General features: G+C 43.1%; 1 protein-coding gene across 2 annotated transcripts in view; it reads right to left on the bottom strand.

Moving 5' to 3' along the window:
• IGSF8 (immunoglobulin superfamily member 8) overlaps positions 1-12296 on the bottom strand; it is a 32275-nt gene extending 19979 nt beyond the window's left edge. The window contains exons 1-2 of one of the 2 annotated variants that reach the window (XM_063439427.1): positions 12275-12296; positions 12035-12189 (exon numbers count right to left, since the gene is read on the bottom strand). In XM_063439427.1, coding sequence (XP_063295497.1) covers positions 12035-12086 — 52 coding nt within the window. In that variant the 5' untranslated portion in view covers positions 12087-12189; positions 12275-12296. Of the gene's footprint in view, positions 1-12034; positions 12208-12274 lie in introns of those variants that run through there. The other variant, XM_063439426.1, reaches the window with a different exon arrangement.
• Positions 12297-12652: the final 356 nt, after the last annotated feature.

Raw genomic sequence — 12652 nt, 5'->3', positions numbered from 1 at the left:
CAAGACCATGGTTTCACAGGAATTTCTAGGGGGTGCAAAAGCCCACATGGAAGCGTATGAGGTTGTTTAGTCCTCATACAGACATCACATGCCCCGACGAATTCCTTAAGATCCTTACGTAATGAAGGCCACCAGAAATCTTTAGAAATCAAAGAACATGACTTGCGTATGCCAGGATGTCCGGCAAATTTACTGTTATGAAAACACTGCATAAGTTCCAGTTGGAGTTTAGGAGAAACTAAGTAACGGTCCCCCGGAATAGGTCCGGGTGCCAGATGTTGTAACTTCTTGATCTCATCCAGCAACGGAGAGTGAATCTTAATGCTAGTGCTGGCAACAATATTACGCTTGGGAACTATAGAAGAAAAAACCATATCAGGCATAGTAGAAGGTTCGTGTTGGCGGGACAATGCATCGGCCTTAGAATTCTTAGAACCAGGTCTATAAGTGAGAACATAGTTGAAATGAGTAAGGAACAAAGACCAACGAGCCTGCCTGGCAGATAATCGCTTGGCTTCCCCTATATATGACAAATTCTTGTGATCCGTCAAAATAGTAACCGGGTGTAAAGTCCCTTCCAACAAATGTCTCCACTCCTTCAAAGCCAAAATTACCGCTAACAGTTCCCTGTCACTAATATCATACCTGCTCTCAGGCCCAGACAATTTCCTGGAAAAAAAACCACATGGAGGCAGTGGTTTATTCAAACTTAACCTTTGGGACAGAATAGCGCCTACACCTGTCTCTGAGGCGTCTACCTCGAGTAAGAAAGGCAAGGAAGTGTCTGAATGAACTAATATCGGTGCTGAGGCAAACTGTTCCTTGAGAGTACTGAATGTATGATATAATATAGCTATCTAGATATATAAAAAACACACAATGATATAAAAATGAAACAAAATATAAATGAGAAAACTCAATAAAAGTACCTTACCTCGGTGGGGGCCCCCACCGAGGTATAAACCAGAGGAATACTCGGGAGCAGGACGAAGTCCGACGTGTGAGGTGTGTAGTGCTGGGAGATACAATCTGATCTGCTGAGAGCAAGTCTGTGCAGAGCAGCACCAGATAAAGTACTAAAGTTCGAACTGTGGCTGTTTCTGCATCTTGAGAAAGTCCCGTGGGCGGGACGAAACGCGTCGATAAGCCACAGCTGTTAGCTCGACACCCTGATCAGCTGTTTCAGGAAGAGGTCGGGTGCAGGAATCCCCGTGAGTATCTACTTGAGGCGTGTTCTGCTGCCGGCCGGTCTTCGTACACCGCGGTCTTTTTTGAAGGCACCGACCGTGGTGCAACGTGTTCCCTGTTGGAGTGCCTTCTCTACTCACCGCGGTCTTTTTAGAAGATACCGACCGCGGTCCAGCACTACACACCTCACACGTCGGACTTCGTCCTGCTCCCGAGTATTCCTCTGGTTTATACCTCGTGGGGGCCCCCACCGAGGTAAGGTACTTTTATTGAGTTTTCTCATTTATATTTTGTTTCATTTTTATATCATTGTGTGTTTTTTATATATCTAGATAGCTATATTATATCATACATCATATATTATATTAATCTTATCAATTATAGATCTATCTAGCTATCTTTTTATTTATCATTTAATAATAAATACATTTATATTTGTATAAATTTTGGTTATCTTTACAGTTTATTTAGGAGCGCACATGCATTCTATATCGTGAGCTTACACTCAAATTTAGTCGCTTGTATATGTATGTTGCTGCCCATTTTATTTATTTTTTGATATTAACTACACCGTGTTCTTTGATCTGTTACTTTTGAGAGTACTGAAAGCAACAAGCGCTTCTGGAGACCATGTCTTAGTATCAGCACCCTGTTTAGTCATGTTGGTAATAGGAGCGATAATAGACGAGTACCCCTTAATGAAGCGCCTATAGTAATTTGAGAAACCGATAAACCTCTGAATGGCCTTGAGTCCCTTGGGCAATGGCCAATCCAAGATAGATTGGAGTTTAACAGGGTCCATCTTAAACCCCTCTCCAGAAATAACGTAACCAAGAAAATTTACCTGAGATTGGTCAAAGCTACACTTCTCCAATTTGCAGTACAACCCATGCTGTAGAAGTTTATGCAATACCCTTCTGACTTGTTTGTGATGAATCTCAGACTCTTTAGAATGTATTAGTATATCATCCAAATAAACTATAACACATTCATGTTGAAATTCCCTAAGAACCTCATTAATCAAGTCCTGGAATACAGCAGGGGCATTGCAAAGCCCGAAGGGCATTACCGTGTACTCATAGTGGCCATACCGGGTATTGAAAGCCGTTTTCCATTCATCACCCTGCTGAATTCTCACCAAGTTATAAGCTCCCCTCAGATCTAACTTGGTAAAAATCTTAGAACCTTTCAGGCGATCAAATAGCTCAGTAATTAGGGGGATCAGATAAGCATTTCTGATTGTTATTTTGTTCAAGCCCCGATAATCAATGCAAGGCCGTAGTGTGCCGTCTTTTTTATCTACAAAAAAGAAACCGGCTCCGGCTGGAGAAGAGGATCTCCTAATAAAGCCTTTGTCTAGATTCTCCTAAATGTACTCCTCTAAGACTAAGTTCTCCTTAGTGGATAGAGGATATACATTGCCCCTCGGGGGCATAGTACCAGGTAGGAGATTAATCTTACAATCAAAGGGCCTGTGTGGGGGTAAAGTATCAGCCTTCCTCTTATCAAAGACTGCCTTTAAATCCTGGTATTGGGAAGGTATCTGTAAATCTGTGGGTTTGTTAGAGTTACTAGGTGTGTCCACTAGGCACAACGGTGAGACTTTCCGTACACAACCTTTCTGGCAACCTTGACCCCAAGAGACTATTTCACCTTGTTCCCAATCAATAGTAGGGTTATGCTTTTTAAGCCAGGGATACCCCAAAACTATAGGAACTGAAGGGGATGAGATAAGCATGAGAGAAATCTCCTCCTCGTGTAAAATACCAATGGTTAGTTTAACTGGTAAAGTTTCACGAGAAATAACTGGATCTAATAACGGTCTACCATCTATGGCCTCAACGGCCAAGGGAGTCTCCTTTAACTGAGATGGGATAGAATGTTTCTTGACAAAGGTTTGATCAATAAAGCTTTCAGCTGCTCCGGAATCTATTAATGCCATAGCTTTAAGTACTCCCTTTTCCCAAGTTAAAGAAACCTGTAATAGTAGCCTATGATCCCTGTAATCATAAGTAGAGGACAAAATAGAAACACCCAAGGCCTGTCCTCTGGAGAAACTTAGGTGCGAGCGTTTCCCGGACGGTTAGGGCAATTAAGGCGTAGGTGGCCTCCTACTCCACAATACATACACCGACCCTCCCTTTTCCTATATTGTCATTCTCTGAAAGGTGAGTGTTACCAATCTGCATAGGTTCTGGGAGAGCTAGAATAGTAGATTCAGAATTCTGAAATGCGGGAGTTAGTCTTAAGGAAGATGTATAACCATTATCACAAGTGTTCTGCCTCTGTCTCATGCGTTCATCTATACGAGAAATAAATGAAATTAATTCCTCTAAATTTTCAGGAAGATCCCTTGTGGCAACCTCGTCTAAGATCGCATCTGACAATCCGTTCAGAAATACGTCCATATAGGCTTGTTCATTCCACTTGACCTCTGCCGCCAAGGATCTGAACTCTAGCGCATAATCCACAAGGGTTAGACTATGCTGTCTAAGACGTAATAGTAATCTAGCAGCACTGGCCTTTCTCCCTGGGGGATAAAAAGTCCTCCTAAAAGTAGTAATGAAAGCATTATAGTTATAGACTACTGGATTATCATTCTCCCACAGAGGGTTAGCCCATCTAAGAGCTTTGTCAATGAGTAGCGATATTATGAATCCAACCTTCGCCCTGTCTGTAGGGTAGGCGCGGGGTTGTAATTCAAAATGAATTCCTATCTGGTTTAGGAAACCACGACAAGTATCCGGAGCACCGCCATACCGTAAAGGGGAAGTAACACGGGAATAAGTTCCCCCTGTGGCTACCTCTAGGCCTGTGTTAGCAAGAGAGATAGATGGAGTACGCATCTCCTCTGCTTGATTACTAGGATGGGATAGTAATGCTTGCAGTGCTAGAGCCATTTGGTCCATTCTATGGTCCATGGCTTCAAACCTCGAGTCAGGCGAACCAAGCTGAGCGTTTGTACCTGCAGGATCCATGGCCCTGTCGTAATGTCAGGATCGGGACAGGGATCCAACACGCAGAGTACGAACAGGAGAGATGTACGTATACCGGACCTTAGAATGGCCGGACTAACGTAAGGAGAGAGCAGAGAATAGTCAGAGACAAGCCGAGGTCGAGGGAACGAGAGAACAGGTAAGCGAGAGACAAGCCGAGGTCAAAGGACACGAGAGGTAAACAGGAACGATAGTACAAGCCGAGTCAAAACCAAATAGAACAATAAACATAAGAGCACTGAGGAACCAGACAAGCTAGAACCACGACAGGGCAATGAACCATTACACACATCCCTCTTTTATACCCCGGTTCTTTAATTGATGACTCCGCCCTTGCCGAGCCCTGATTGGTTGTTCCGAACTAGATTGACAGGTCGGGATGTGATTGCCGTCATGACGTCGACTCCTGAGCGTCGTGTCATAAAAGGAAGCGGGACTCTCGCGGCCGGCGTGGGAATGACTATGAGAGCTGTGAGGATTGGATGAATCAGCCCCGCTGAGAGAACGGCCGTCGGGAAGTCTAACCTCCTCCGAGGTAGAGACTTCAGGTACCCTGACACTCATTGACAGCCGCTAGAGGCGTTTCTCACTGTGAAAATCACCAGCGTCCATAGGAAAACATTGAGAAATGCGTTCCTATGGACTGACTGAATGCGCCTGCGACTCTTGCCATGCATGTGCATTCAGCGGATGACGTCAGAAGAGGGAGGAGAGTCCCCAGCACTGAGGGAGCCCGGCACTGGAAAAAGGTAAGAATTTAAACCCTTCCTCCCCCTTCAGCCCGGCGGAAAAAAACAAAAAAATTTCCTGGCACTATAGTGGTCCTTTAACTGCTGTAGCACCTTGTCTCGAGTCATCCAAACACAAGTTATCTGAAATTTTTTTACAGCAATCATTTGCATATCTCTTACCATAGGAACCTCATTAATATATACTGAAGAAAAATAGTTATTTAAAATTTCTGCCTTTTCCTGGTCTTCATTAACTAACAGACCCATATCTGTTTCCAGTGTACCTACACTTTCATTTTTTTGTTTTTTTAGAATTTATGTACTTGAAAATATTGTTGGGGTTGGTTTTGCATTCCTTGGCTATCAACTTCTCATTTTCTAGTTTAGCCACTTTAATTGCTTTTTTGCAAGCATTATTGGCTTCCTTATATCTTTTATATAGGATGCCCCTGAGTTGTCCAATTTAAATGCTTTAAATGCCCTTTTATTATTTTGAATCTCTTGTTTTACTTCTCTACTAAGCCACATTGGTTTCAATTTGTTTCTTTTATATTTATTACCCAATGGTACATACTGAGAAATGTGCCTTTATAATATTTGTTTGAATAGTTTCCAGTTATCCTCAGTGTTTTTTCCCACAAAGGAATTTATGCCAGTCGATATGTTGTAGAGCTGCCCTAATGTTATTTTAAATTGGCTTTTTAAAAATTATACATTTTAGTATACCCCACTTGCTTTTGCTTTTTTGAGTTTATTTCAAAGATAACCATATAGTGATCACTATTTCCCAAATGCTTGGGATGTTGGTCAAAAGATCACAATACAGATTAAGGAACAGCGCGCACACAGAAATGAATTGTAAGAGCATTATGAATATTTATCCTGAAAAGTTAATGTGATGAAAAAAAAAAAACAATACAATTACCGAACTAAATAATCAAAGTGATAGTGCTTTTATATGCATACTCACAATGCATATCATATCTGCTCTATGTGAAATAAAAAATATTATTAAAGGACCACTCTAGGCACCCAGACCACTTCAGCTTAATGAAGTGGTCTGGGTGCCAGATCCAGCTAGGGTTAACCCATTTTTTTTATAAACATAGCAGTTTCAGAGAAACTGCTATGTTTATAAATTGGTTAAGCCTTCCCCCTAATCCTCTAGTGGCTGTCTCATTGACAGCTGCTAGAGGCGCTTGCGTGATTCTCACTGTGAAAATCAAAGTGAGAGCACGCAAGCGTCCATAGGAAAGCATTGTAAATGCTTTCCTATGCGACCGGCTGAATGTGAGCGCAGCTCTTGCCGTGCGTGCGCATTCAGCCGACGGGGTGGAGAGGAGGCGGATCGGAGGCAGAGAGCTCCCCGCCCAGCGCTGGAAAAAGGTAAGTTTTACCCCTTTTCCCCTTTCCAGAGCCGGGCGGGAGGGGGACCCTGAGGGTATTGGCACCCTCAGGGCACTCTAGTGCCAGGAAAACGAGTATGTTTTCCTGGCACTAGAGTGGTCCTTCAAAGTGGCATTGCTATACAAAACCTCCTCAAATGTATGCTCAGTTCAGACCAGTTCCTTTTGGGTTGAACACCCCACCCTGCCCGTCTGCTTCAGACACTCCTGATGTGGAGACCACAAGAAAGTATAAATTTGAGGTTTTGTATAGCGATGTTTTTATTTAGTTATGACACTGTATTTTCTTTTTATCACATTAATTTAGCATGGTATATATTCACAATATTCTTTTTAACAGATTATTAAAATACACTTTAGTTCACTTAGCACTATTTAAAGGGACACTACAGTCACCCAGACCACTTCAGCTCAATGAAGTGGTCTGGGTGCCAGGTCCCTCAGGTTTGAACCCTTCACATGTAAACATAACAGTTTCAGAGAAACTGCTATGTTTACATAGCAGGGTTAATCCAACCTCTAGTGGCTGTCTTCCTGACAGCTGCTAGAGGAGCTTCTGTGACGTTGGATGCGAAATTCACATCTAACGTGCAGAACGTCCATAGGAAAGCATTGGGAAATGCTTTCCTATGAACTGTTTGAATGCACGCAGCTCGTGCCATGCATGCGCATTCCACTCCAATCGGGAGCTGACGTCGGCGGAGGAGGAGAGGTCACCAGTGCCGAGGGAGCTCGGCGCTGGATAAAGATAAGTGGCTGAAGCGCCTTCAGCCCAGCGGGAAGGGGACCCTGAGGGTGAGGGTCACCCAAGGATGATATAGTGTCAGAAAAACAAGTTTGTTTTCCTGACACTATAGTATTTCTTTAATTTGTCTCCACGTTGGAATTAGTGTAGGACCCACCGATATTGGGGTACTGTGAAGTAATGGAGGGCTTAACACAATATGGCCATACGATGGAACCGAATCTCCATATTTCTAAGCTGAGATAGGTGATTTTAAGTATATAATATAAACTTGGAAAATTTAGAACTGTAATTTTATGTGTGCACTGTTCTTTAATCTGTATTTGGCATAGTTCCCAATGGCATAATTGAACCACGTAATGTAGTGAATAAGGGAGGAGAGTAGAATTTAAAGGCTTGTGAACTAGAAAATCATTACTTGTGGACAAGCTCATGGGATGTGAACCGAATGGATATAATGGCATGTTGAGTACAATATGTGCTCAGTAATTATTATTTTAGACTGTAAACTGTAAGCGCGTTTGAGCAGGGCCCTCATCAACCTATTGTTCCTGTCATTTTTTGTTAATTTCCCCCTTTTATAATATTGTAAAGCGCTGCAGAATAAGTTAGTACTAAATAATAATAATAATAATAATATAAACCTTTAAGGATATGTTGAAGGCAATTGATGCATTGGAGTAATGGATGCATTTGTAGGCTTTTCCTAGACAAGACCAAAGTCTTCCCCAACTTTGATAAAATTCTCAACCTTTGAGAATATAAACGAGTGGCTTCTTAAAGGGAGGGGGGCATCACTTTCCAAGATTTATAATATTATGTTTATTATACCCTATATAACAAATGTGTGTTTGCATAAAATTAAACTAAACATAGAAAACCATACAGATCTATGGTGGAATTAGGGGCCTCCATCTTGGCTTCCAGTCAGTCACTGTTATAACATATGTCCATTGCACCTATTAGTTAGAGAGCTACAATACAATGCAACGCAATATATACCAAGACTGTGCCATTTATTATATATTTACTAAACATTTAAAATAAAACAAAATATTGCATTAAAGGAACACTATAGGGTCAGGAACACAAACTTGTATTCCTGGCCCTCTAGTGTTAAAATCACCATTTAGGTGGCTTGCCCCCCTTAACTCCCTTAAAGGGTAAGAAAACTTGCCCTAGTTCCAGCGCCGCGTGGATCTGCTGGCGCTGTCTCTGCGCCCGATCTGCCTCCTTTCTGACATCATCAGAATTTACGATTTCAGCCAATCCAATGCTTTCTTATAGGGAAAGCATTGGATTGGCTGAAATCTGCAAGTAGGCGGGACAGGGCAGAGCCAAACACTGGTTTGGCCAATCGGCACCTCCTCGTAGATATGCATTGAATCAATGCATCTCTATGAGGAAAGTTCAGCATTTCCATGCAGAGGGTGGAGACACTGACCGTCAGTGCTGCACACTGTACAGCACTGACCCAGGAAGCACCTCTAGTAGCCATCTGAGGAGTGGCCAGTAGAGTTATCACTAGGCTGTAATATAAAAACTGCATTTTCTCCAAAAAGGCAGTTGTTTGCATGGAAATGCCTGCAGGTAATGATTATACTTACCAGAAAAAATAAAAAAATAAGCTGCTATTGTTCTGGTAACTATAGTCACAAGTTACATGTGACATTTTATTTAGTAAAGTGATTTCTAGATTCTATTCTCCTTTAAGTGGCTGATCAAAAATGAAAGACAGATTCTGTCCATCGGAGTCTTGTGAGTGAAACGGCCATTGCAGCTTATGGTTGATTCCCCAGGAGGTAGATAAACCAGCTTATAAAGACTTCAAGGGTGGCGTCACTAAGGTATCTGATTATACCTTGAGGGATAACTCAAGGGGAGGGTTTGGTCTCATCACTTTATGGACCCTGTTACTGCTCAGCATGCCATCTATGGTTTCCCATAGTGTTTTAAAGAGTTTCATGGAGACGTTCAATCGGCCTGTTTTAAATTCTACGGCATTATGTTATTATCCTATTTCTTATGTAGATTTTAAGGTGGGTTCAGTGAGAGCTGGAGTAACCATGTGAGCTAGGATAATCATTAATCCTAAAGGGGGACCACTTATCTGTATTATTAGAAGCAATTACCTGGGCACGAAGACATGGAAGATGTCAGTCTTTGTCTTATGATATCTTTTGACTGCCTTGTTATATCAATGAAATCCCATGCTATCAATATGAGTATTCCATAAAAATTTTACCTTTTTGAAACACTCACATGTTTTTTTTTGACAAATTCACTTAACCCCTTAAGGACCAAACTTCTGGAATAAAAGGGAATCATGACATGTCACACATGTCATGTGTCCTTAAGGGGTTAAAGGGACGCTGTAGCCACTAAAACAACTTTAGCTTAATGAAACAGTTTTGGTGTATAGATCGTGCCCCTGCAGGCTCGCTGCTCAACTATCTGCCATTTAGGAGTTAAGTAACATGTTTCTGTTTATGCAGGAAAGCCACACCTCCCCTGGATGTGATTCACCAGCCTGCATGAAAAAAAATGTTTAATTTTCAATCAGATATTAACTTGCTTTAGAAGCTTTTATCTCCTGCTCTGTAAATTGAACTTTAATCATACACAGGAGGATCCTGTAGGGTCTAGATGGCTATTAGCAAAGCAGGATAAGATAAGATAATTCTAAATTAAACAATTTGCAAAAAAGGAAATTTAAACATTAGATCTCACTTCTACAGGAAGTGTTTAGGAAGGCTGGGCAAGACACGTGCAAGGAGGTATGGCTAGGTCTTCATGAAACAAGTGATTTAACTACTAAATGGCAGAAAAATGAGCTGTGAGACTGCAGGAGCATGATCTATGCACCAAAACTGCTTCATTAAGTGAAAGTTGTTTTTGTGCCGATAGTGTCCCTTTACTGCACATGAAAGGGAAAATAATGAAGGAATCTCAAGATTACTATGAAGCTCAAATCTTTCCAGAATAAGTGACAGGAAAACCTTTTAAAACTATATCTCCATTCTAACACATCTTCCGCATAAAAAAATTAATTGTCAATTTCTCTGATTGTTACCAGCAAATGAATCATCTTGGTTATATGTAACAATATATTTTTATCTTGAAAAATAATTTTTTAAATCAATTAAGGAAAAAAACATTGTAAGGACATATATGTATATTGCCATGTACATTCAGTTACATAATCTTGACATTAGTATTGCATCTACCTTGCATGCATTGCTCATATACTAATAATATAGCTTGCCCAACCTACATCTATAGTACAGTTGCGTCTTTACTTTGTACATCCAGTATAATTCAGTGCTTTCCTTTGACCACCATATACATATAGCCCAGGGCCAATGGGGCTACCTTGGCCCAACCTGTATACCCAGCCCAATGTGTCTTAGCCCATCCTGTATACCCAGCCCTGTGTGTGTCTGCCCATCCTGTGTACCCAGCCCAGTGTGCCTCTGTCCATCTTGTATACCCAGCCCAGTGTGTGTCTGCCCATCCTTTATACCCAGCCCAGTGTGTGTCTGCCCATCCTGTATACCCAGCCCAGTGTGTGTCTGCCCATCCTTTATACCCAGCCCAGTGTGTCTGCCCATCCTGTATACCCAGCCCAGTGTGTGTTTGCCCATCCTGTATACCCAGCCCAGTGTGTCTGCCCATTCTGTATACCCAGTCCAGTGTGTCTACCCATCCTGTATACCCAGCCCAGTGTTTCTGCCTATCCTGTATACCCAGCTCATTGTGTCTTTGCCAATCCTGTATACACATTGCCCCATGTGTGTCTGCCCATCCTGTATACCCAGTCCAGTGTGTGTCTGCCCATTCTGTATACCCAGTCCAGTGTGTCTGCCCATCCTGTATACACAGCCCAGTGTTTCTGCCTATCCTGTATACCCAGCTCGTTGTGTGTCTTTGCCAATCCTGTATACACATTGCCCAGTGTGTGTCTGCCCATCCTGTATGCCCAGTGTACGTGTCTGCCCATCCTGTATTCACAATGCCCAGTGTGTCTTTGCCCATCCAGTATACCCAGCCCAGTGTCTTTGCCCATCCTGTACACACATTGTCCAGTGTGTGTCTTTGCCCATCCTGTATACACATTGCCCAGTGTGTGTCTGCCCATCCTGTACACACATTGTCCAGTGTGAGTCTTTGCCCATCCTGTATACACATTGCCCAGTGTGTGTCTGCCCATCCTGTACACACAGTGTCCAGTGTGTGCCTTTGCCCATCCTGTACACACATTGTCCAGTGTGTGTCTTTGCCCATCCTCTATACACATTGCCCAGTGTGTCTTTGCCCATCCTGTATACACATTGCCCAGTGTGTCTTTGCCCATTCTGTATACACATTGCCCAGTGTGTCTTTACCCATCCTGTATACACATTGCCCAGTGTGTCTTTACCCATCCTGTATACACATTGCCCAGTGTGTGTCTTTGCCCACCCTGTATACACATTGCCCAGTGTGTGTCTTTGCCCACCCTGTATACACATTGCCCAGTGTGTGTCTTTGCCCATTCTGTATACACATTGCCCAGTGTGTGTCTTTACCCATCCTGTATACACATTGCCCAGTGTGTGTCTTTGCCCATCCTGTATACACATTGCCCAGTGTGTGTCTTTGCCCACCCTGTATACACATTGCCCAGTGTGTGTCTTTGCCCACCCTGTATACACATTGCCCAGTGTTTGTCTTTGCCCACCCTGTATACACATTGCCCAGTGTGTGTCTTTGCCCACCCTGTATACACATTGCCCAGTTTTTGTCTTGGCCATCTATACACAGACCAGTGTGATTTGAAGCAGCCGGCTGCCGTTCCAGTCAGTGCTCTCCCGGATTTACATGGCAATACACACCCATGCTGCAGTTACTCTCCCTCTGACAGATAATACCGTGTGCATGGAATGGCTGACAATGTGTGTATATAAGGAGATCAGCACACTCACTCACCCATCACAGAGCATAGCAGCAGAGAACGCAGACATTCTGATAGAACCTCCATGTTAACACAAACCAGGAATACAGACAGAAACAGGAAAAAAAAATCACATCTTCTGCAAGTAACAGAGCAGCAGCAATCCTTCCCTGAGGGTGTGTGTGACTACCTCCTCCTACAGGCTGTGTGTGACTACCTCCTCCTACAGGCTGTGTGTGTGACTACCTCCTCCTACAGGCTGTGTGTGTGACTACCTCCTCCTACAGGCTGTGTGTGTGTGACTACCTCCTCCTACAGGCTGTGTGTGTGACTACCTCCTCCTACAGGCTGTGTGTGTGACTACCTCCTCCTACAGGCTGTGTGTGTGACTACCTCCTCCTACAGGCTGTGTGTGTGACTACCTCCTCCTACAGACTGTGTGTGTGACTATCTCCTCCTACAGGGTGTGTGTGTGACTACCTCCTCCTACATGCTGTGTGTGTGACTACCTCCTCCTACATGCTGTGTGTGACTACCTCCTCCTACAGGCTGTGTGTGTGACTACCTCCTCCTACAGGCTGTGTGTGTGTGACTACCTCCTCCTACAGACTGTGTGTGTGTGACTACCTCCTCCTACAGACTGTGTGTGTGAC

Source organism: Pelobates fuscus, chromosome 13 (assembly GCF_036172605.1).
Source record: "Pelobates fuscus isolate aPelFus1 chromosome 13, aPelFus1.pri, whole genome shotgun sequence".
Classification (NCBI taxonomy): domain Eukaryota; kingdom Metazoa; phylum Chordata; class Amphibia; order Anura; family Pelobatidae; genus Pelobates; species Pelobates fuscus.
This window is presented reverse-complemented; position numbering and strand designations above follow the sequence as displayed.